Consider the following 25,744-nt stretch of genomic DNA (forward strand, 5'->3'; position numbering starts at 1 on the left):
GACCTATCAGAGGCTTACCTACATATTCCAATCCGCAAAGAACACAAACGTTTTCTACGATTTGCAGTCCTGGGTTGCCATTATCCGTTCCGGGCACTGCCCTTTGGCCTAGCCACCACCCCCAGAACATTTTCCAAGATTATGGTGGTTGTAGCGGCAGCATTGAGAAAACAGGGTATCCTGGTGCACCCGTATTTGGACGACTGATCTGGGCCAAGTCTGTGGAAGTGTGTCTCCGGGTGACCTCCTTGATCCAGGAACTTGATCCAAGCCCTCTGAGTCCTTGGAATATCTGGGAGTCTGGTTCGACGCCAAGCAGGGCAAGGTCTTTCATCTGACGATGCAGATAAGGAAGTTGATGTTCCAAGTGCGTCAGTTGATGAGTATGATATGCCCGACGGTGTGGATCTATCTCAAAGTTCTTGGTTTGATGGCGGCAACCCTGGAGGTAGTGCTGTGGGCAAGGGCACACGTGACCACTTCAACGCTCACTACTGTCATTTTGGAACCTGCAGTCTCAAAAATATTCTAGTTGACTCAATTTACCAATGGGAGTATGCCCTCTGCTCCAGTGGTGGGTGCAGGAAGCTCATCTGAGCAGGGGTGTAACCCTGTCCTCTCCAAACTGGCTGGCCCTCACAACAGCCATGAGCCTCCAGGGCTAGGGAGCTCACTGTCAGGAACTGACATCCCATGGACGTTAGACCGAGGAAGAGGCCCTCTGGAATATCAATCACCTGGAAGCCAAAGCAGTCAGATTGATGGGTCTACAATTCAGCCACAGACTCCAGGGTCAAGCGGTCCATGTAATGTCGGACAATGCAACAACTGTAGCCTACATCAACCACCAGGCTGGAACCAAGAAACCAGCAAGTGTCACAGGAGATAGATCTCCTTATGGAATGGTCGGAAATACATCTACAGATGATCTCTGCCTACCACATCACAGGAAAAGACAATGTCAGAGCACACTTTCTAAGCAGGGAGAGTCTGGATTCAGGAGAGTGGTATTGTTGGCCAAAGCCTTTCCACTGATAGTAGATCGCTGAGGTCTCCCATCCATCAATTTGGTGGCTGCATCTCATAATGTGAAGGCTCCCCAATTCTTCAGTCGCAGAAGAGATCAGTGGTCCATAGGGATCGATGCTCTCATTCAGTTCTGGCCAGAAGAAGAGTTGCTATACACCTTCCTTTAGTTGCCCCTTCTAGGCAGGGTCATTCGCAGAATCGAGCACCACAGGGGATTAGTCCTACCAGTAGCTCCAGATTGGCCCAGGCATCCGTGGTATGCAGAGACTCCTAGTGGAGAACCCCCTGTTCTCCCACCGCACAGGGACCCTGCTATAGCAGGGACCGGTCCTTCACGAGGAGCCGACTCAATTCTATCTTACGGTCTGGCCCTTGAGAGGGCTCGCCTGATAAAGCAAGGATATTCTATGGCAGTAATTACCACCTTAGTCCGCGCACAGAAGTTCTCTACGTCCCTAGCATATGTGTGGGTCTGGAGAGTATTTGAGGCCTAGTGTGAGGAAAACGGTGTGTGTGTGTGTGTCCCGTCCCCCCCCCCCCATGGGCGGTCAAAATCCCACTAATTCTGGAATTTTTGCAGGACGGCTTGAATAAAGGTTTGACCTTTAACTCCTTGAAGGTTCAGGTAGTGGCTCTCTTGTTTCAGGGATGAGGTGAATGGAAACCGCCTGTCAGCTCATCTGGATGTGGCCTGTTTTCTGAAAGGGGGTGAAACTCTTCTGGCCACTCCTACGGTGGCCAGTTCCCTTGTGGAATCTTAATCTAGTATTCGAATTTTTGGCAGGGTTGTCTATTCAGCCGCTGCACAGTCTTTCCTAGTGTTTATTAACCTTGAAAACTGTGTTCCTGTGACTATGTGTTCGGCATGTCGTATCTCTGAACTAAGGCATTGCGTGTTGGGAATCGTTCCTCCAGGAGCATTACAGCTTCGTACTATTCCATCCTTCTTGCCCAAGGTAGTCTCAGAGTTTCATTTGAATCAGTCCATTTCATTGCCATCCCTAGATAAGCACAAGGACACAGAAGAATACCGCCGTTTCTGTCATTTAGTAGACTTTTGGCGTGGTATCTGGAAGCTTCAGAAACAGTCCAAAAGATGAACTGCCTGTTTGTCCTTCACAGAGGAAGGAAGCGGGGCAAACCAGCTTTGCGGGCTACCATAGCTTGCTGGATTAAAGGGGTGGTCACGAGAGCCTTTGTGGAGGCAGGAAAGCCATTACCACCTTAGGTTAAAGCTCATTCCACTAGGGTTCAGGCAGTCTCAAGGGCAGAAGCTTAGACTGCTGTCTCCCGTCGATACCTGCCAAGCCGTGACGTGGTCCTCCTTGCACACCTTCTCCAGGTGCTATCACCTGGAGGTACAGGCTCGAAAGGATTCAGCCTTTGCAAGATCGCGGGCAGCCTCCCGCCCCTATCAGGAATAGCATTTGTACATCCCATTGGTCCTGAGTCCATCTGGCTACACACTAGGAAATGGAGAAATTACTTGATAATTTTGTTTTCCTCAGTGTAGACAGATGGACTCTGCATACTGCCCACGGCTGCCCAAGAACAGTGCCAAGGATTCACCCGTGAAGTGGATATCTATTCCAAGAGATTATGGGTAAGCCGTCATCCAGACCCTAGGTCAGGGCATCTATATTCTTACTGGGATTCAGTGTTTATGATTGGTTGAGTACAGTTACAGTTATCTGTTTTTAAATATATTTTAAATCAAGTTTTTACAATAGTATGTCCACAGTGGCTTTTGAAGAGGTCACTGCAGGGGTGAATCTAGGGTGACTTCAGCTTTGAAATCTGACTGTCTCCACCTGGGTTGGCAGGGGAGCATAACCCATTGCTCCTGAGTCTATCTGTCTACACTAAGGAAAATGAAATTATCAGGTAAGTAATTTCTCCAATAAGTTATCTCTGCCCTCATCACCAACCCACAGAATACCTTTCCTCAGTGCACATAAAACTACATAGGAAACCAGGTTACGCACGAGCTTTTACATGCACTGAGCTTGGCAGTTTTAGAAGGTCCATTTGTGCACAGAACACCGGGTTTCATTCACATAAATGGCTTTCGGAATTACCCCTTAAATTAGGACACGTGCACTTGATCACTTCTTCCTCATCTGTGCAGTGGACATGCTTGACCTCTGTGTTAAATGCTAATGGCTTCTAAATTCTTTGGGTTTTCATTTTAAAAAGTCAACTGAATTCCGTGCTAATGAAGGTGAGAGATAGTAACATTGCGTTCAGTGAGGCATAGGACAAGCTTCTCTACACAGCAATGTGAATGCATCTCAGTATCATTGTTCCAGAGCTGCTGATGTTTTGTTGGGGTGCTTTCATTTATTTATTTATTTTTATTGAGATCAATAGGATTATAAATTGAACTAACGACATTCAAAGGATCTCTCCGCTCCTGGCCTCTCTTTCACTGGCTGTCATTTTAAATTGGATTCTAAAAGCAGCGTTGATTCACCGTATTATCTATGGGAATCTTAGACTGCTGAATAAATGCCTTAAGGATTTATAAGTCGCCTCGTTCCTTAAGGTCTGAAAACAAGATGATGATAGAGGTGCCTTCAGTCAAGCTTGCATGCTTGGACATGACACATTGCAGGGCTTTCTCAGTCGCAGGCCTTCGTGTCTGGAATGCTTTGCTGGACTTCATTTGCCCCATTGAAAGTGAAAAAAAACATTTAAGAGGGCTCTAAAAATCAAGGTCTATCAAAAGGATGATTTTGATAGGTATTTATCCAAATAAACAGGAGTAACAGCTTAGTGGTTAGAGTAGGGGGCTGAGAACCAGAGAGGCCAGGGTTCAAATCCCACTGCCGCTCCTTGTGACCTTAGGCAAGTCACTTCACGCTCCATTTCCTCAGGTGGGGACAGGGGAATACCTACAGGGCCGGAATGTAATTCGCCTTGAGCTACCAGTGAAGAGTTGGGCACTAAATAGAAGCAAATAATGTATTATTTGCCGGGGTAAACTGACTCGTCTGAAAGTGGCTCTCTTCCACCCAGCTGAAAGTGCGGGCCAACTTCCATCGCTCGCACCGCTCGCCAGCCCAGAGAGGGCGCATCTCCGCGGACTTCCGCTTCCCGCACCAATAGCGGGTCCAAAGCACCCCACGGGAGCTTTCGGTGCTACGTTTGACTTAGAAAATAAGCTGCAAGTATGTGTGGTGCAAGTTACCCTGTGTGCTTTATTACTGTGCAAGTCTGCTACAAAAGAAGGAACCCCAATTATACTGCCCATGCTCTGCCCTGGGGACGCTACAGCCAGTCGGGGTTTTTGAGAGACCCAGCGAACCTGCGTGTGGGAGACGTGAGCGCGTCCCCGGCATCTGATGTGCATGTCGGCTGGCCGCGGGGCTTCCCTGGGGCAGCCCAGCCCTGTACGGGGACGGCCCCAGGGCACACCTTGACGAATGAAGGCTGACTGCAGACGAGCCGTTTGTACGCTGTGCCATGCTGCCCTGATGGGAGGGTAATCCAACTGCAGAAACAATACGGGTGTCGCAGCAAAGCCAGAATATGTTCGCAGTTGCCCGGATAGACAGTGAGGCTTTTGTCTAACGGAAGACACATAAAAAGCAGCCACACTTCTGCCCTCCGCTAGTCGCTGAATCGTGACACAGCCTGCTCTAATTTTCTCTCTCAATGGCTTTTCTCTTGTTTTGACACCACTGCCGTTGTACACCTCCTCCAGACTGACGATGACTAATTGGACACGAAGGCACTGACATCCTGTGCTTAATACCCGTTGGTTCCCCTCACAATGCAGGACAAGGCACAATTGACATCTCCACACACACACACACACACACACACACACCTCTATTGTGTCTTAGTTACATTTAATAAGTCTTTTGTGCCCCTGCTATGTACAGGCAGAATCTTTTGACTGTCTTTGGATAGTCTGCAACCTGGTAGGGAAAAGAAGGCCGATGTGCTTTGTACAAGAAACCTTCTCCAGCCTACTCCCGATCTACCCCCAGGTGAGGGGAAGTTGTATCTTAAAACAGGCTCGCTACATCCATTCTTCAGTTCTCATCAAAGCCACGGGTGGATGCCTAAAATTTCCCAAGGGAAGTAGCACTTATAGATTTTCTGTCTCTGCTGAAAGTTTGATCCTACAAGTTAATAAACTGTGAGAAGGAATATAACATTGTTTTCCTTGTTTTATATAAACCAATTTTTAGGTTTGTCCTGAACGAATTGGTGCAGACCGAGAAAGATTATGTCAAAGATTTGGGAATTGTGGTAGAGGTAAGTCCTGTCAGTATCTCTAAATTCCAGTTGTGAATACAGATGTTGATTATTAAGATGACAAGTTAGAGGGAATGTGCTTGACAATTTTTTTAATTGTAACAAAAAAAAATTTATTTTTTTTTAGTCCAAAGCATGGACCGATGATTAAATATGACCCATCTACATTTAAGGAAAATTTAAAAGTAAATCTCAGTATGGGTGTGATGAAGGTCTTTCCCTGTTCATACCCAGATCAGTCCAGACCCCTGGGTTTTGCCTCCCCTCCAGCAGATGGAGACAGAGTTTATTGACTCTGCCAAATAACACAAGGTGCCACCTGCACTCCCTCAATATTTCTATGTCTCCAGCAGATGGTAGAGGTGCAAAGCCTGCAGTCTGAGATTGGGGGAAAAAAAAAAGTCAGACTAAAAGAACAACAAGGAAAGATTGCCTCCCAGGGGATTGCTAGGTCCTGGTGGTACCATCCCCCCTGGTCTTTGAGGCGGACGAGCAGGGGGACCCTTTATTGCTCAGTCCTTCATTGCCAGATAGGGACAGAAAACTGGTTCCAGTAGGACAGACAGAGCCTGTTGCCTGTCTTCTGGGAAGTGATTTTTTTTTTATTACCTGATTAAAGTTATAAAAAAAAAAAAGAGTAAAGGATAGTTGGGATATCGCTGTGGGGGCGGCAAGCCTTACCCTGATTCCTCCTTACAGGTGTTCAGGCGACTCTGCCTGTATCTTGCATTCCTCCAGTGGCTGTTAAATTGATTAAGGGCTCAGCACCCGGTTTTTTCATGCTGCGTGGGTTGTGCTGTATAGTTTGTGGAGACGCGACCACGTGTCTCTCACGCAAAGGCAGATATTTCCAATTCTCTGGGGGAGAAGGCACTTCGGGGACAGTTGCAGCGACTTTGGCCAGGCGCCACGAGCCTGGGAGGCTGTCTCCAGCGACGCAGTCTGTGGATGACCCTTTCCTGATGAGCACGAGAACCGTGGCCATTCTGTCCACATTCACTGCTGCTTCATGGGCCATGGAGAGGGAGGGGGATTGCCTTCCTCCTTTATCCCCAGTGGTTAGGACATCCAGGGGTGATCAATGAGGAGAGGGGCCTCTGTTAGGAGGATTTCCTGGAGGACTCGGATGCCTCTTCCACCTTTTTCTGTGATTTTTGTCCTGTTGCTACACAGGGCTTACAAGACCTGGAAAGCTACGGGGCAACATAGAGCTAAGCAGGGGGCTTCGGTGTGCCCAAGGCCAGCTAAGAGGGCGCGGCCTGCGGGGGCTACAAGGGTGTTCGGCGAGTCCCAGGGGCCCCCACCACAGACGACCACCGCGGAGAGCTCCTCTAAGAGTTTAGGAGGTGAGGATCTGCAGGCGCAGGACCCGCCAGAGTCTGATCTGGTTTTGTTAGTTCAGGACCTGGATCAAATGCGGGCAAAAGGTCCAGTTGTGGAAGGGGATGATGCCAAGAATTGGGCATAAAGATCCTGCATGAGGAATCGGATCAGGAAGTGGACCTGGTCATGGAAGGACTCTGAGGTCCGCCACGGTCTTTTTCCCTTTCACAAATCAGTCAGCAAGTTGGTATTTAGGGAGTGGGATACTCCCGAGACAGGCTTGAAGGTTAGCAGAGCCATGGATAAGTTGTATTCTTTGCCTGAGCTCTTGAGGGTCCCTAAAGTGGATGCATCGGTTTCAGCCGTTACTAAGAAAATGACCATTCCTGTGACTGGTTCTACAATTCTGAAAGACCTTCAGAATAAGAAGCTGGAAGTACACCTCAAAAAGATTTTTGCGATGTCTGCCCTTGGCATTCAAGCAGTGATGTATAGCAGCTTTATGCTTGGGGTGGGCCTGCGCTGGGTGCAGCAGTTGCAGGCAGACAAGTCCTTGTCCGAGTCTGAGGTGAAACAGGTGGAGTGGCTGGAGGCTGTGGTGGCCTATGGAGCTGATGCGATATATGACCTCGTCAGGACGATTTTGGCAGTTTCAGCCTAGAAATTCCTCTGGTTGAGGAACTGGTCGGCCGATGTTTCATCTAAGTCTCAGTTGTGAGTGTTACCTTTTAAGGGGAAGTTGCTGTTTGGTCATGACTTGGAGGAGATGATCAAACTTCTTGGGGAGAACAAGGGTAATAATTTGCCTGAAGATAAGCCAAAAGGGAAAGGGTCTTTTCCTCCATGCTGTCACTTCAGAGAGAATAGGCTGTTTCGACCTCTCAGGGCTTCAGGTAGTGCCCAGAGACAGTCCTCTGGAACCAGTCCTTTTGAGGGTGAAAGCCAGATAGAGATGGTTCCTCCCAGGGTGCCGGTGGTGCCAAATCCGCCCAATGAAGCGAAGCCAGTCCACTCCTCTGTTACAGTTATAGTGGGTCGGTTGGCTCTTTTTACAGGACCAAGATCACGTCAGACCAGTGGGTCTTAAACGTGGAAAGGTTATGCTTTAGAACTTGCTCAGCCACTAAGACTTTTTTTTTTCATGGTCTCCCAGTGTACTAACGAGGAAAAGAAGTTAGCAGTGTGGGAAATAGTCTCTTCACATGCTGGGAGCCATTGTTCCTGTCCCCCTGGAAGAACAGGGGACCAGCCGCTATTCCATTTATTTCATAGTCCCCAAGAAGGAGGGAACATTCCGCCCAATTCTGGATTAAAAAGAGTAAATGTGGCTCTCATGATTCCTCTGTTTCAGATGAAAACACAAGGAGTACCTTGCATCTCTAGATTTGATCGAAACATACTTGCACATAGGAATTCGGCCCGATCATCAGATATCTAAGATTCATTTTTCTGGGAGAGCGTTTTCAATTTTGCGCCCTGCTCTTCGGGCTGGCGACAGCACCCAGGACCTTCACCAAGGTCATAGTCGTGGTGGCACCGGCTCTCCAGAGGGATGGGGTCTTGGTTCCCCGATATCTGGACGACTGGATGATTCAAGCGAAGTCAGAGGTTCTTTGCCAGGAGACAGTGGTCTTAGTCCTCTGCCACCTGAGATTGTTGGGATGGATAGTCCAAGAGTCATCTTTCCCCTTCTCAATTTTGGAATTTCTGGGGGCACATTTCCATACCAAGATGGAGAAGGTTTTTCTCACTGAAGAGCGGGTTTCCAAATTGCAAGCTTAAGTTTGCGGATTTTATTTATTATTTATTTATTTAATTTCTTTTCCTATACCGATGCTCAAGACTAGGTCTTATCGTACCGGTTTACAATGTAACTGAGGGGAAACCAATTAACATCAAGGTAGAAAGTAAAGTTACATTAAACAGGGAGCATAAAACCTGGGCAATGGAAGACAGTGCAGAGTTTAAACTGAGCAACAATTAGAGAGAGATAAATATATAAATCAACAAAAACTGTAAGATACAAAAACATAGGTTGGTCCTAGGCAGTTATTAGCCTGGTATGTCCAGAGGATTGTTGGAGAAGCGGGTGCTCAAGGTCTGGGATTACTTGTAGGTTCTCTGGTCTATGGCTTACACCTTTTGAGTTGGTTCCATGAGCATTTGCTCATATGAGGCCTCTACAGTCGGCTTTACTATTCTGCTGGGACCTGTTGTCGGAGCAGTTTCAGCTGCTGCTTCCTCTTACGGAGTTTGCCAGGTCCAATCTCTCACGGTGGCTCTTCTGGACAAGTTGAGATGAAGCGTGGACCTGGAAGTCCCGAGCTGGACGATTGCCAGTCTCTCCGGAGCAGTGTATCAGGACCAGTCTATACAGGGGCAATGGTCTATGGAGGAAGCATTGTGGTCCATCAATCGCTTAGAGGCAAGAGCAGCATGTTTAGCACTACAGGCGTTTCTGCCTCTGAGGGGGGAAGCCTGTGAGTCTTGTCAGACAATGTGACGACAGTGGCTTACATCAACTGACAGGGTGGCACCAAGAGTCAGGTGGTGGCCCAGGAAGCCTGGGAACTAATCAGCTGGGCAGAGCAGTATCTGACACTGTTAGCGGCCTCTCTCATAGCGGGCACGGACAATGTGCAAGCGGATTTCCTAAGCTGACATTTAGACCCTTGAGTGTGGGAGCTGTCGGAGGAAGCAATGCGCCTCAGTCGCAGATGGGGCACGCAGCACATGGATCTAATGGCGACTTACTGCAATGTCAAAGCCCAGCTGTTTTTCAGTCGAAGAAGGGAACAAGTAGCAGAAGGGGTAGATGCCTTAGTTCTGCCTTGGCCGAAGGTCATCCTCTGTGTTTCCGCCTTGGCCTTTAGTGGGCAAAGTCTTGTGGAGCATAAAGGTCCATCCAAGTGGCGTGATCCTTGTAGCGCCGGAGTGTCCGAGGCATGCTTAGTTTGATGACTTGATCAACCTAACAGTGGACGGTCCATTGAGGCTAGCTAATCTGCCGAATCTTGTGCGTCAAGGCCCCATACTTTCAGATCAGGAGGCTTGCTTTTGTCTGGCGGCTTGACTTTTGAGAGAGCAATTAAGGAATAAGGGTTATTCTGAAGAGGTTATCACTACTCTCTTGCATTCTAAGAAGACTTCCACCTCCTTGGCATATGTAAGGGTATGGAGAGTTTTTGAGGCCTGGTGTACGGAGCAAGGGGTTGATCCTATGTGGGCCTCTATGGCGCACATTCTGGCCTTTCTGCAAAATTGTCTGGTAAAGGGTTTAATCCTTTAATTCCCTCAGGGTGCAGGTGGCAGCTTTGGGCTGTTTTCGAGGTAAGAGGAGTGTCTCTAGTGGCACATCCGGATGTGGTGCGCTTTCTCCAGGGAGCAAAGCATTTGTGTCCTCTGGTTCGGAAACCTTGCCCTTCTTGAAGCCTTAACGCAATCCTTAAGAGCATGTGTGTGGCTCCATTTGAACCTCTATAACAGGCTACTATGAAAGACCCCACTTTGAAGGTGGTTTTCTTGGTGGCAATTTGTTCGACTTGCCAGATTTTGGAGCTTCAGGTCTCGTCTTGTGTAGAGTCTTTTTTGAGATTTTCGGATTCGGGGGTTTCCTTGAGGACAGTTCCTTCTTTTCTGCCAAAGGTGTCTTCATTCCATGTAAAGCACTCAGTGGAGCTGCAATCCTTCCTAAGTTTGGATCCTAAAACGCCGCAGGCTAAAGAGTTGCATCATTTGAATGTGAAGCATGCATTGTTGCAGTACCTTAAGATCACTAACAGCTTCCGCTTGTCAGATCATCTTTTTGTGCTATGGAGTGGTGCAAAAAAGGGTCATAAGGCATCAAGAGCCACAATTGCACGGTGGTTGAAAGAAGCTATTGGCTCTGCGAACATCTCTCAGGGACGCCCTGTTCTGGAGGAGTTAAGGGCTCATTCTACCTATTCTCAGGTGGCCTCCTGGGCAGAATGTCAACAAGTTTCACTGCAAGAAATCTACAGGGTAGCTACTTGGAAATCTTTGCACGCTTTTGCCAGGCATTACCATTTAGATGTCCAGAGGCCATAGGGTTTGGTGAGAGTGTGCTCAGAGCGGTTCTCTCAGTCCCACCCCATTTAGGGAAGCTTTGGTACATCCCAGGAGTCTGGACTGATCTGGGTTCGTACAGGGAAAGGAAAATTGGTCCTTACTTGCTAATTTTTGTTCTGTAGTACCACAGATCAGTCTAGAGTGCCCCCCCACTGGACGAAAGGGAGAATTGGAGAGTTCACTCGATCTGTTGTTGTGATTACTCTGAAGACTGGCACAGGTTTTGTTAGTCCTACATGGTGTTTTGTGTGGGCATGGTTATTTGTTCCAGGTTTCCACTTCCCACTGCTCATTCGGGGGGTGTTAGTTATTGTACTGGTATTTGTTTCTATTCTGGCTTGGGTACAGATCAATTCTGAGGGACTGCAGGTGGCACCTCGTGTTATTTGGCAGTGTCAGTAAAACTTTCTCTGTCTCCATCTGCTGGAGGGCAGGCAAAACCCAGGAATCTGGACTGATCTGTGGTACTACAGGAACAAAAATTAGCAGGTAAGAACTAATTTTCCTGTCTATACTGCACTGAAAGTTTTGTATAAGCAATATCAATTATACTAAATGCTCTTTGATTGGTGATATTAAAATAATTACATTATTAGCCCCTAGAAGTCCCGCAAACTATTCTCCTGCCAGTTCCAATTAACTTCTGGCAAATGTTATTATGCTTTAAAACACCGTTTTCTGTTGAGTGCACTGTTGAAGGGGAAGAGAAAATTAAAACTGAGCCAGGATTTGGTGCGCCTCACTCTGTCCACCTAGCTTTGCTGCGCAGCCAGACCTGCTGGCTTGAACACAGATGTGCGTCAGCATCCAGATGTTCACCAGAGTGGGAAGAACACAGAGGCACCTCTGCTAGGGGGCAGGGGTTCCATTAAAATGTTGGGAGTGTGTGTGTTTAAAAGCCATGTATACTGGTCAGTGGCTATTGATCTGCATAAATCAGTCATCTGATAATTGCCAATCCTTCCTACTGCTACATGTGTTCCTCCTGCTTTGAGTGGAAGCATCCCTGGGGATGAGATGGAGGCGGGGGGGAAGGCTACGACTTTTGTAATTTTTTTTTTTTTTTTTTTTTGGGGGGGGGGGTCCCATTTTCAAAACTACACATGGTGTTTATGAAGGGGAAAGTATCCACAGAAAAGGCAGGTGCAGATTTCTGTTGGTCTTTTTTCTTTTCTTTAGACGACTGTCAGAGGGGGAAAAAGTACACTTGCATTTCTCCCTTTGTTGGTACAAAGTGGGGGGGAGGGGAGGTTTGTAGTACCCATGGACTTGGCAAGCACCCGCATTGTTTTGAAAATTGCTCCCCTAAAATATATCGCTAAACCATAGTGCTATGACTATCATCCGGCGTTATCCGGAAAATCCGTTTTTTAAAGAGTGGCGAGACCAGCCGTTGAATTCCCTCCTTCTGAAGGTCGACGTGGCTGGAATGCAGGAGCGGCTTTGTCGGCCGGACGTCGTTAACGGCCGTAGGCGAGGGCAGAATGTGCCGAGGCCGTGCTCGGAAGGCGTGAAAAATCCCAGCTTGCATGTGTCTAGACAAAATAAACTTTCCGGCTCCTTTCTCGTAAAGGTCACTGGTTCGTTCTGTTTTAAGTCATCAGATCTTCTCAGAATCGGCAGTCCTGCCACAGATCTAATGAGGGGCACTCCCGTGCCATAACTGTTCCATAAGCATGGGAGGTTTCTTTAAGATCGCAGTGTGCTTAAGCCATCCTCACAAAACTGAAAACTGGGTGGCCATTTGAGCTGTTTAAGCGTCGAGATTGTTGGCTCGTAGACTAACCTTAAGGATGCTATGTAAGGAGGTTAGTGTGCCATTCTCTTGTGTGTGAGCTAATCCACTTGCAACTTTCTTGTGATACAGGGCTTCATGCAGACCATCGAAGAGAGAGGAGTTCCTGAAGACATGAAAGGAAAAGACAAGATCGTGTTTGGGAATATTCACCAGATCTATGACTGGCACAAAGAGTAAGTGTTTGCTACTTCCAATAATGTCCTCACTGGTTAAAATGCGACAGGCAGCTGTTGAGTCCTGGGGGATCCTAGCCTTGGCAGATCATGGCTCACATTTTCCTCTCAGCCTGACTAATGGCGAAAAACAATTCTGCCATAATTTTTGTAGCATTGCAATCTCTATTCTAACAGATTTTGGCATCAGGATTCCGACTTTTCTATAAAATAAAGTAGCAGAGCAGTCACCCCTTCGGTGTGGGTGTCTGCGGAAGCCCAGGGATGATAACGCAAGGCCAGACAGCATGACTGGCAGAGGCGCAGTGCTTTTTTCTGAATGCTCTGGGTTTTTTTGTTGTTGTGGTTTGAATTTTTATTTCATTTTTTTTAAAATGGTCTGAGTAAAGACAGATGAAGTTGAATGCCATGTCTTGAACTGGGTCCCAGGCTCCTAGGGAGTTGCTGTGACTTGTCCATAGCTTGGCACAGTGTGTGTGGTGCTGGGCACGCATGTCTTGGGACATTTCCTTGATTCAGGGCACATTGCTGTGCTGTAACCAACGACCTTACTTGTACTCTCAGAGGTTTCAGTGACTTCGAAATGCTTTCTAGGGTCAGAAGAGATACGATGCTACATGGGGGGGGGGGGGGGGGGCGGCCCCTACAGGTTTGTGCCCTTTGTCTCAATGAACACCATAACCTGGAAAATAGCTCTGCTTTGGTGTAGCACTGCCACTTCAAACAGGCAGCACTGTGGCACTCTGGAACAATCCCCCCCCCCCCCCTCCCCCAAGCATTCGTCTCCGTTGGCGAAATCCGTACTTTACAAGCTCTGGTCTTGCCTGTGGGCACCAAAATCCAACCTGATGTAAACCCTAGAAAGCATTGGAATAGGAATTTAGACTTCCAAATATAGTAGTTCATTTGATAATTTTTAAAAGCAGAGGTGGTGTTACCACTTATAACTTCTTCACATTGTTGCAAAGCCCTGTAGGGTAGTGTTTATGTATTATGTGAAGAGTCTTTTAATTTTCTTTTTTTTTTTTAAAAGAAAGCTATACCCTTTTCTGAACTGTGCAGTATTTCAGAAGCACGTGTGGCAAGTCTTGCATATTCGTCGGATGGTAATGAGAGATTTTGCTTTGGTGGAGCCGGGGAGGAGGAAGAGGGTTAATGCTTTAATCCGCTTCAGCATCATTACCCTGTAGCTCAACGGGAGCAGTCAGCTTAACCTGAGTCATAAACCATCTCCCCCTCGCTGGCTCCCATTGGCCCACAATGGCTGTGATGTCATCGGCAGCATCGCCCGCAGTGGCGAACCAGTCGGGATCCCGTTCCATGCAACTTGAATTGTGAGACTGTTGTGAACATTGGCTGCCGTCGGGGATACTGAGGAATGGCTGGAGTAACTCCAAAAGTTTAGAAATAAACAATAATTAACAGCGGATAAATGAACTACCGCAAAGTAAACAGAGCATAAAGCTCTCTTGCAGATCGCTAAAGTACGCTACATTATGGTGACTTGTGCTTCTCTGTAACCTTGAATTTGTTCCACCATCTGCTGTAGAACAGTGCCGCTCTGTATTTCATTTCATGTGCAGGATACAGTGCAGCTCTTGCATTTTTTTTTTTTAACCGGGACTCTACAGCTGTGGTTCTTCCCAAACTGAATTACAGATTTGTACAAGATACTCCGTTAAGCCTGCCATTCAACTTGGATGGCATGCGCCATTCATAGAAGGCAAACCTTCAAAATTATGAGGGTTATATAATGTTCATCTTCTATTATCTCTGTCCATTTTTACCAGCAAAAGAAACTTTAATGGCTGACAATTTTGGTATGCGGAGTTTTTTTCTAACGTGGATTTAGTTTGTTTCTAGTCACATAACATAGAGATATTTCTGAGTAGTCCTGGATGTTCCACTTGCGGTGAACTGTCAGGTCCGATGGATTTTGCACTGTGGGACTGACCACTGAAATGTGCACGAATTATGGCTCGCCTTGCTCAAAACTGCACATCTGTTGACTCAGTCAGGGCAGGACCACGCTCCTAAAATGGAAGAGATTTGCCTGCACATCAAGGAGTGAATGTGAGAATGGGATAGTGAGGTTTTTTTGCATTTGCTGGAAAACCCGTCTAAGATTTCCTGCCTTTTTACTTAGGCAGATTTTTTTTTTTCACCATAGAATGTAATTTATTTTTTTTTAATAGAGATGCAAAAAAAAAAAAAAAAATCCCCATCACACGAATACACCTGACTCTATCCCACAATTGCTCAGACTAATAAAATAAATGAAGCCCCAGGAAGCATTGTAATAAAAACACAGGGCCATTTCTCTCTGGAGCCTGCACAGCAGTTCCTCTCTTTTTGCAGTCAAAGTTCTGGGCCCCACTGGTTCCTGCTGCTACTTCCTCTCACTCTATGAACCAGTGGGGTGGGTGTCTTATTTATTATTTATTTATTATTTTTATATACCGACATTCGATCTGAGATATCACATCGGTTTACATGCAGGTACTGTAGGTATTTCTCTATCCCCAGAGGGCTTACAATCTTAAGTTGTTTTTTTTTTTTTTTGTACCTGAGGCAATGGAGGGTAAAGTGACTTGCCCAAGGTCACAAGGAGCCTACTGCTCTAACCACTAGGCTATTCCTCCTCCCTTATAGCAGGCAGGAAATAACTGCTTTATTCCAAGGACAAGCAGGTTGGTGGTCCTCACACATGGGTGTGACATCAGATGGAGCCCGATGTAGAAAACTTATGTCAAAGTTTCTAGAAAACTTTGACTAGGCACACTGAGCATGCCCTATACCACGCATCCACGTAGGGTGTCTCTTCAGTCTTTTTTTTTTTTTCCTGCAGAACTGTGAGCCTCGCAGTTTAAGCTCTTAAAACTTTGCTTTGCCTTGTGGCAAACTTCATTTTTTCACGGTTTTTTTTTAATCCTCTTCTTTGGTCCATCGCTGGGTCCCTCTCGGTGCCTCCCTGTAGTGTCCCCAGTCAGAGTTTTTGGCGTCTTTGATAAGTTTTCTTTCGCGGTCAGCTCCTCCCCCCAAATGGTGGTGGTGCCTCTGTGCCCACCGCCATAGACGCCCGCTGCCATCGTTCCATCCTTCTACCCTTTTGTTTTGCCCCATCATGGCCACTTTCAGCTTTTGCCGATGCCCCCAGTGCCCGAGGACCATGTCTATCACTGATCCTCGTGAAGTATTCATCCTCTGCCTGGGGGCATCACATGATATCTGGGATTACCATTTGTGCACCCAGATGACCCCGAAGGGACGGACGTCTGATTTGACTTGACTAGATGGATCGGCTTTTCGAGTCAAAGAAGTCTGAGCCATTGACATCTAAGGACCTCAGAGCCACACCGCTGAAAACCTCCCCAATGGCGAGACCATCTGTTCCATCAAGGTCGCCGATAAATAGGGGCACCGGAGGCCAACCGTGGTCTATCTCTTCTGGGATGAGGATGCTGGGAATGCCATCCTCAAACTCTGCACTGGGGAAGCCCTTGATGTTTGGCCTGGTTAAGCCTAAGAAGCATCTACACTGATTCCTGTCAATGCACAGTGCCAGGCACGGGGATGCCTCAGTTTTTGCCATGATGCCCCCGAAGTGAACCTGTGGTGAGGCGTGCCCATCCTCCATCGATGCCTAGGGTCCACAACAGTTTCCCCTGGTCCTGATGCCAGTCGCCGATCCTCCCTCCTGTGGATCCAAGGAAGATCTGGCTACCCCTTCTTCCTCCCATTCGGTGTTGGCACTGGCAATATTTGAAAAGGAGCTGGAGTGTCGAGTCCAGCTGGCAGTGGAGCAGGAGCTTGGAGGACTTCAGTCCTGTGGCAAGAGTTGACACTGGAGCCAGTACCACCCATCCTTGTACTGCTTCTGGAGAAGCTCAATGTGCTTATCAGTGTGTTATTGACCCAGCTGGCATCAGATCCTAGGATGGCACAAAGGCCTTCCCCCTACTGATTTCGGTGGTCATCACTGGTTCTTCCAAGGAGGAAGCTCTGCCGAGGCCTATAGTTCCCCCATCCAGTTCCATAAGTGTCCATACCTCTGGACGTAGACCGAGCACCTAGGGCCTCACCTCCTGCATCATATGGTGAGGATAAGGATCCTTATGACCCCTGGGGGGGGACACGCGATCAGACAGCCCTCTGAGGATTCAGAAGGTCTCCTGTCAGACCCTTCTTCTCCGCCTGAGGACTTAACCTTCGCAGGGTTTGTGAGAGTGATGGCAGAGGCCATCCCTTTCCAGCTTTTGACAAAGGAGGATGCCAGGCACAAAATGCTTGAGATCCTCCAAAGTAGATCGTGGTTGTCTTGGTGCATGCAATCCTTAAGGAGTTGCAGCTGAGGATTTGGGAACACCCTCTCACAGTGCCTCCTGTTAATAAGGTGGATGGAGTTTACCTCGTCCAGAAGGCTGCCGGATTTGATAAGCGTCTGCTGCCTCACCATTCAGCCGGTGGTCGTTGAATCCGCCCTCGAGAGCCAAGCACTCTTGGATCCATTCATTGGTGCTCCCGGGAAAGGACCACAGAGCAAGAGATACTCTTGGGAGGAAGGTGTTCAAAGTACCATGCTTATTGCCCGCATCGCTGCCTACCAGCTGTACATGAGCTAGTACTCACAGGACATCTGGAAGCAGGTGCAGAAGATGGCTGAGCAGCTGCCTCAACAGCAGCAATACAATCTCATGTCGCTGGTGCACAAGGCTCTGGAGTGCAGGAAACACTAGGTCCGTGCAACCTACAATGTTTTTGAGATGGCATCAAGGGTCTCTGTAGTGGGAATTGGCACCCACAGAATGGCATGGCTGCAGGCCTCTGCTCTCTGACTGGAGGTACCGGAGCAACATGCTGACGTGTCGTGTACTGGAGAGAATCTTTTTGGAGATAGGGTGAGGGATACTGTGACACAACTCCGGGGCCATCATGAAACCCTCCCAGCCAACTCTACAACAGTACTCCGGACCCGTCCTCCTCCTCCAGGAAGCCATCGAGGCCAGGGCCAAAGAAGTCTTTCTTTTGCCAAAGGAAGTACTATCCACTGTCTCAATCTCATCAGCACCATCAGAGCTCCCGCAGCCATCCCAGGCAGCAGAGAACTCCCAAGCCCCAGCCAGCTGCTCAGTCAACTTTAGGGATAGGGTTTTGACTGGGCCATAGGGAGCGTAAGCCAGTTGCCCAATCCCAGGACAGTGAACCCTCCAGTCAGGGGCAGACTGCAGTTCTTTGCGAACCAGTGGCCCAGAATAACCTCAGACCAGTGGGTTTTGTCCATCATCAATCAGGGGTGCCAATTAAATCTGCTGGGTGTCCTACCAAATTGCCCTCCATGCCCAATTTGGGGGCCGGTAGCACATTAGGAGGTACTGCAAGTGGAGCTGATCTCACTCTTAACTTCCAGAGCAGACAAGCCCATACCACCAGGGCAAAGTAGGTGGGGATTCTATTCAAGTTACTTCCTGATTCCAAAGAGAATAGGAGGACTCCGTCCCATCCTAGACCTGAGGTCCTTTAACAAGTTTCTAAGAAAAAAAAAGTTCAAGATGATTTCCCTGGGCACCTTGATCCCTCTTTTTTGCAAAAAGGGGACTGGCTATGCTCACTTGACCTAAAAGACACAACACCTATATCGAGATCTTCCCAAGTCACAAGAAGTATCTCAGATTTGTGTTGGGGAAAATAGCACTTCCAGTACCAGGTGTTGCTGTTTGGGCTCGTGTCTACCCCAGGAGTCTTCACAAAATGCCTGGCCTTGGTGGCGGTTCATCTCCGCAGGCTCGCAGTGCATGTGTTCCCCTATATAAAAGATTGTCTGGTCAAGAGCACATCTCAGGCAGGGGTCACCATGTCCATGCGCTTGACCATCTGGGTGATGAAGTCACTAGGGTTTGTTCTCAATTGCCCAAAGTCCCATCTCAGTCTCTCACCTCAATTGGATTCATCAGAGCCCTGCCAGACATGGCTTATTCTGTCAGAGGTTGAACAGAGCCATCAGGTATCAGCTTGGCACATGTTGAGGCTGTTGGGCCACATGGCCATGATAATCCATGTAACTCCCTTGGCACGCTTACATATGCGCAGAGCCCAAAGGACCCTGAGGTCGCAGTGGCACCAAGCCACTCAGAGCCTCCAGGATTGCATCTGAGTCTCCCCATCTCTCAAGGACTCCTTGTCCCGGTGGCAGGTACTTTCCAATCTGGAACAAGGGATTTCATTTCGGAGTCTTCCTCCTGAAATTGTGTTAACAACGGATACATCTACCCTGGGATGGGGAGCTCATGTAGATGGGCTCAGCACCCCAGGGTCTGTGGTCCGCTCAGGAAAATTCTTGTCAAATCAACTTCCTGGAACTCTGGGCAATAAGCTATGGGCTTTCAGAAATTGGCTGTCTAAGAAAGTTGTCCGGATCCAAACTGACAACCAAGTCACCATGTGGTATGTCAACAAGCAGGGAGATACGGAATCATACCTCCTGTGTCAGGAAGCGGTCCATATCTGGTCGTGGGCCCTGTCTCACAGGATGGTGCTCAGGGTCATGTACCTGGCCAGAACAGAGAATGTGGTAGCACACAGGCTGAGTTGAGCCTTCAGACCCCACGAGTGGTCCATGGACCCAGGGGGTAGCAAATCATATATTCTGCCTCGGGGTGAGCCCAGACATATATCTGTTTGCGTCCCCTGCAACAGGAAGGTGCTTTGGTCCAGGTCAGACAGCAAACCAGCCTCAGACGCCCTGGCCCAAAACTGGGGCCAAGGGTCTTCTGTATGCATATCCTCAGATTCCCTTAGTGGCGAAAACTCTTGAAGCTTCGGGAGGACAGAGGAATTATGATCCTCCTAGCCCCACATTGGTCTGGTTTCCACTCCTGTGGGAGTTGTCCATCTGGAAACCGATCAGTCTGGGGATTTTCCCAGTTCTTATAATGCAGGATCAAGGCAGACTGCGGCATCCCAACCTCAGACCCTATTGCTCATAGCCTGGATGTTGAGAAGTTCATCCTGCAGCCACTTGATCTTTCAAGTCCTGGTGGCTTCTAGAAAGCCTTCCTCTAGAAAGTCCTAACAACTGAAGTGAAATAGTTTTCCGTGTGGTGTGAGCAGAAGTCTCTAGATCTGTTCTCCTGCCCCACACAAAAACTTCTTGATTACCTTCTACAACTATCAGAGGCTGACTTGAAAACCAACTCCATCAGATTTCATCTTAGTGCAATTGGCACATACCATCATGGTGTAGCTAGTATGCCCATCTTTGTACAGTCTACAGTTGTAGTTTCTTGTGGGGCCTACTTCAGTTGAAGCCTCTCCTAAGGTCTCCCACTGAATCTTGGGACCTCAAGGTGGTGTTGGCTCAGCTCATGAAAGCTTCTTTTGAGCTGCTGCGCACCTGTGACCTGAAGTACCTGACCTGGAATATCACTTCAGCATGCAGGGTCAGCAAGATCCAGGCCTTAGTGACTTATCCACCTTATATTAAATTCAGTCATGTCAGGTTGTTCTTGCATACACACCCTAAGTTCCTGCCTAAGGTAGTGATGGATTTACATCTTAACCAGTCAGTCATCTTGCTAATTTTCTTTCCCAGGCCCCATTCGCACCAAGGCGCGCGAACACTGCACAGTTTGGACTGCAAGCGAACCATAGCCTTCTAACCAGAATGGACAGAAGCCATAGACAGTCCACCCAACTTTTTGTAACTTTTGATAAGAATAGGCTGGGCATTGCCAAAGAGACACTATCCAACTGGCTAACAGATTGCATCTCCTTCTGCTATACCTAGGCGAGACATATCTTGGGGGTCATGTCAAGGCTCATTCCTTCAGTCATGGCAGTGTCAGTGGCCTACTTGCATGCAGTTTCCATGGAGGAGATCAGCAAGGCTGCAATGTGGAGTTCTCTCCTCACATTCACATTTCACTACTGTCTGGATATAGGGATGACCGACACGACAGTAGGTTTGGCCAGTTTGTCCTCCAGAACCTGTTTGAGGTGTAGAACCCAACTCTCCCAACCTATGGCACATTGGGTTCAGGCTGTCTCCCTCTGTTACCAACAGCACTGTTTATTGTGCCCGTTGGCACCTGGTTAGTGCTTGTTGGTCCCCTTTTATGTTGGGGAGCAGCTTGTAGCTAGGGATTCACCCATGTGTGAGGACTACCATCCTGCTGCTTGTTGGAGAAAGCAGAGTTGCTTACCTGTAACAGGTGTTCTCAGAGGACAGCAGGATGTTAGCCCTCACGAAACTTGCCTGTGGAGTAGGGTTTCTCCTAATTTTTATTTAATCTTAATTCTATGTTGCAAGACTGGAGAGGAACCCTGCGTGGACATGTGGTATAGGGCATGCTGGGCATAATCAGTTCTAGAAACTTTGACATAAGTTTTCCGCATCTGGGCTCCATCTGATGTCACCTCATGTGTGAAGACTAGCATCCTGCTGTCCTCAAAAACCTATTACAGGTAAGCAACTCTGCTTTGTCTTGGAGATTTTGGGAGGCTGGCTACTGAAATAGCATGTATCCTTTACATCTTATTACTATGGAATTTTATATATGTGGTCCAGTCCGTCCCAGCAAGTAGTAATGCAGTGAAGGAGAAAAAAGTTTGAAGTTTTCATTTTGTTCTTTAATTTTTATTTTTTTTTCCTGCAGCTTCTTCCTGGGGGAACTTGAAAAATGTCTTCAAGAACACGACCGATTAGCTCAGCTTTTTATCAAACATGTAAGTTCTCAGCCCACTTTTGCGCATTACAGCATGGCCTTCATGCATACATTTTTCCTCCCCAAAGCTCATGCTGATTACCGTGACCAAAACTGCCCTTTCAAATTTGCAAGTAAAGCTTGATTTCTATTGAATTTTGTCCCGATGAACACTGGCAGCACGTTAGCTGTTGGCATAGAGCCAGCGTCTACAAAGTGGCCATGCTCTCTTATAGGAAATGGAAGCTATGAGGGGTTTTTTGGTGCTGTCAGTGGGGGTGGGGGTAGGGGGGCCAGGTGGACAGGAGAGGGAACCCAGTACCTATCCCCCTCTGCAGTGGTAATTAAAAAAAAAAAAAATTGCCAGGTCAAGATCAGCAATGGCCTCTGCTTTCTACCTTTTCCCAGTGGAGGAAAAGGAAGTTCCAGGTGGGCAACAAAAGGGTCCAGCTCGGCAATCTGGCATGACCCGGCAGAAAGTCAGTCCACGTGTCCTCTGCTGGCAGCAGAACTTATTCCCCTACATTGATTTTCAAATCCCGTCCTCTGGTGCCACAAACATGCTCTGGTTTTCATAGTAACTGTGATCGTGTAAATTGACCTTATTCATATTTAAATTGGAACAATTGTATGCAAAAGAATCATGAATATTTATTGTGGGGTCTCAGACCTATCTGTAGCTCTAAACCAGAAATTAGTCATTTCTGTTCAAGCAATGTGATCAACAGAAACTCCATTAGCAAGTCCTTTCTCGAAATTAGGCTTCTGCTTTTATTCTGAGCCCAGCCAGTTCCCATGCCACGTATTTTTTTAAAGAATGGGTATGGGGAGTATACCCCAGAGGATGAATGACTGACTAAATCAATTTTCTGTCCTGTTATCACCAGTACAGTGTCTTTATGTTTTGTGTTTGACTGTATTGTTTTTGATTGATTTGCTGTTGTGTATTTACTATATGTTGGGTCAGTCTTTGATGTCAGTATACAGCATATTTTATGTGAGGACTGGATGGTTTCTGATGTATTTCAGTGTTTTTATGCCATCTTGGGCACATGCGGAAAGGATGGGGCATACTTTTATGTAAACTAAAAGTGAAGGTTTAATATGGTAAGAACACCACCTTTTTTTGTAAAACACAACCAAAACTGATAACTACTTCAGTGACTTTTGGCCACTAAGGTTCAGAGTCCCAGGTCTCAATTTCTGATGTTGGTGCACAGTCAGCTCTGAAGATTGTGATGAAACGCATCATAAGTCTGCGTGGTCATCAAAGTAAAGACGCTCGCATAAATAAAGCATCCACCTTTGCTGGTATTTTGCAGTTGGGCAGGGCTTATGGACTCTGCGAGTCTCCAGTGTGAATATGCATGCACGTACTGGGTCTCCATTGAACGCACCTAATGTCTTGGGCACGTTTATTGTGGATGTATTGAAATCCTGACTGGCAGTGATGTCGGCAGCTGTGGGATTTCTGATAGGTGGTAGAAGTGGTGGTAGGTATTTGGGCTCAGAGGACCTAGCGATAGCAAATTGTGACTCAAGAAATAGGTCTGCTTGTGCTACGGTTTTTCTCTTTCCGCAGAATCGTAAGGATTTCTCAACAACTTAGATATTTAGAGTCCTAAAAAGAGAGAATGGAAGGGCCCTCAAGGAACAGTCTATAATCAGGTGGTTCTCAGTTTTGATTCTCAATAAGCGAGAGGGATGCTGATGAGATTTCTAAAGATGCGAGGGTCCCATGTCCTAAAAGATTAGCCTGCATGTATGTGGAATAGCAGACACGCCGATTCTGGCAAACGTGTGAATCTATCATAATCAAATGCAGGTTTGGCTTTAGCAGACACCCATTCTCTTTAAACACACAGAGGTCCACATTCAGAAGCATTTAAGCAGCTAACTCAGAGGTTAGCCAGGTAAATTAACATTTGGGAATTTATCCAGCTAAATTCTAGCCCACTAATAAGATAGCCGGCAAGAATTTAGCTGCCTAAGAGGGTCATTTATCATTTCGCGTTAGGGCCCTAACGCCCACGATAGCGTCGTAACGCGTCGCAAAATGTGTATGCGAATTTAAAATTAGTGTTTGAGTGATAGGAGTTTGGGCAGAGTGAATGGAAATGAGCGTCGGTTAAGGTGGCGTGCGATAGAGCAACGCACAGCAACACAGGTTTTAATGCCACGTTTTTCTGTGCGTTATGCCTGCATTAGCAGCCCAAACGGTTTTTATCACAATTGCTGGTTTGAGAGGAGAGAGAGAGCCCCCTGTGGAGGCTGACATATAAGTTAACTATTTATACCACGTTAAGAGGAGGAACTAGTAACTCAGGGTGAGGTTTGGGTGTGGGGTAGGTTTTGGGGGGCTGTTTTTACATGAGCGGTCATGGGTACAAACAGCACAGTTGCCATCAGTGAAGATTTTGTGTGATTTTAGCACGATGAAAGGTAAAAGAAGAGTACATTGTAGATTTCCTATCAACAAGTCTGAATCTCTCCTGCCCCTGAATGGCAGCCGGGGGGGGGGGGGGCGCATCATGCCACCATTCCTTTCTTCCTCAACTCCCAGGTTCACAGGGTCTCTGTTGCCCTGAACCCACATTTAATCACAAGTGCAGAAGGCCTTCGGTGCTCCCATTACACAAACCCACCAAAATCAATCCCCGCCTGGCTTCTTCCCTTATCCCACTTAGATCCCTGGTCCTTGTCTACCCCTTCTGATGATAGGCTAGTTTGGGGGCAGGATAAAACGTGACCCTCTTCTGCCCCACAGCCACTGGCTGACCTCTTGTGCTAGTTTGGGGGCAGGATAAAACGTGACCCTCTTCTGCCCCACAGCCACTGGCTGACCTCTTGTGCTAGTTTGGGGGCAGGATAAAACGTGACCCTCTTCTGCCCCACAGCCACTGGCTGACCTCTTGTGCTAGTTTGATGGGGGCAGGATAAAACGTGACCCTCTTCTGCCCCACAGCCACTGGCTGACCTCTTGTGCTAGTTTGGGGGCAGGATAAAACGTGACCCTCTTCTGCCCCGCAGCCACTGGCTGACCTCTTGTGCTAGTTTGGGGGCAGGATAAAACGTGACCCTCTTCTGCCCCACAGCCACTGGCTGACCTCTTGTGCTAGTTTGGGGGCAGGATAAAACGTGACCCTCTTCTGCCCCACAGCCACTGGCTGACCTCTTGTGCTAGTTTGATGGGGGCAGGATAAAACGTGACCCTCTTCTGCCCCACAGCCACTGGCTGACCTCTTGTGCTAGTTTGGGGGCAGGATAAAACGTGACCCTCTTCTGCCCCGCAGCCACTGGCTGACCTCTTGTGCTAGTGTGATGGGGGCAGGATAAAACGTGACCCTCTTCTGCCCCGCAGCCACTGGCTGACCTCTTGTGCTACTTTGCCTGGGGGCTTTGGAGGGTGGAAGGGTTCTGGGCTCTTAATTCTTGTCGAGGGGTAGCGGAAACAGGGCATCCTGGGCCTCTGTTTCTTATTTCAGCGAAGGGGGACAGGTCCCTGTGCCCCCCCTTTTTATTTTTTATATGTTTTCAGGGGGAGGGGACGAAATCCCTGTGCTTAGCATCCCTTACACTTTAGGCTGGTGAGCTGAGGGGATTTATAATGCAGCATTGTACTGCCCTACCCAGTGAAGCCCCTTATAGTACACATGCAAAACCTTTTTAGTACAGTACATTTTTTGGGTTGGTGTGAATGTGTTTTATATTTGTGTGCATGCTAAACTTATACTAGGTGCAACAAAATTTGTACTGCCCTACCCAGTGAAGCCCCTTATAGTATCCTCCCCCCCCCCCCCCCCCCACCGCTTCCCATTGCATGCCCACCTGGAATTATCGTTCCCATGCTGCCTATTAGACTGCTCCTCGCGCAATCTGTTGTAAATAAGTTACTATGTATAGAATTTAGAAGTAAATAAGTGTCTATGTATAGAATTCAGAATGTAAGTAAATTAATATGTATAACCCCCCCTTAGTTATCACACCCCCGCAGCCCCCTTGCTGTAAACTTCTCCACCATACCTATGGCTTTGTTCCTTTACTTTTCACAGCTTCTTTACTTTCCTCCCCTTTCCTTCCCCCCACACCCACCCCGTATTTTCTAGCCTGCTCCCACACCCGCGCCCTGTTTTTTGTAACTTTCCTCCTTTCGCAAGTTTTACTGTAAACCGGCGTGATGTGCCCGCACGAACACCGGTATATAAAAGCTGTTAAATAAATAAATAAATAAATAAATAAATACACATGCAAAACCTTTTTAGTGAGTGCATGCTTAAAAAACCAGGGGGGGGGGGCCTCATGACCAGCATGACCCCAGCAGAGCCCATCCCGCCATAGCCGGAAGCCTAGGCCCAGCAAGGCCTCAG

At 47.7% G+C, this 25,744-nt stretch overlaps 1 protein-coding gene across 6 annotated transcripts in view; it reads left to right on the top strand.

Moving 5' to 3' along the window:
- Nucleotides 1-25,744, top strand: part of KALRN (kalirin RhoGEF kinase) — a 1,195,491-nt gene that overhangs the window by 1,069,272 nt on the left and 100,475 nt on the right. For all 6 annotated transcript variants that reach the window (XM_029605245.1, XM_029605240.1, XM_029605241.1 and 3 more), the window contains 3 exons: nt 5,229-5,295; nt 12,575-12,678; nt 21,330-21,399. In XM_029605245.1, coding sequence (XP_029461105.1) covers nt 5,229-5,295; nt 12,575-12,678; nt 21,330-21,399 — 241 coding nt within the window. The remainder of the gene's footprint in view (nt 1-5,228; nt 5,296-12,574; nt 12,679-21,329; nt 21,400-25,744) is intronic.

The sequence above is a fragment of the Rhinatrema bivittatum genome, chromosome 6 (assembly GCF_901001135.1).
Source record: "Rhinatrema bivittatum chromosome 6, aRhiBiv1.1, whole genome shotgun sequence".
Classification (NCBI taxonomy): Eukaryota; Metazoa; Chordata; class Amphibia; order Gymnophiona; family Rhinatrematidae; genus Rhinatrema; species Rhinatrema bivittatum.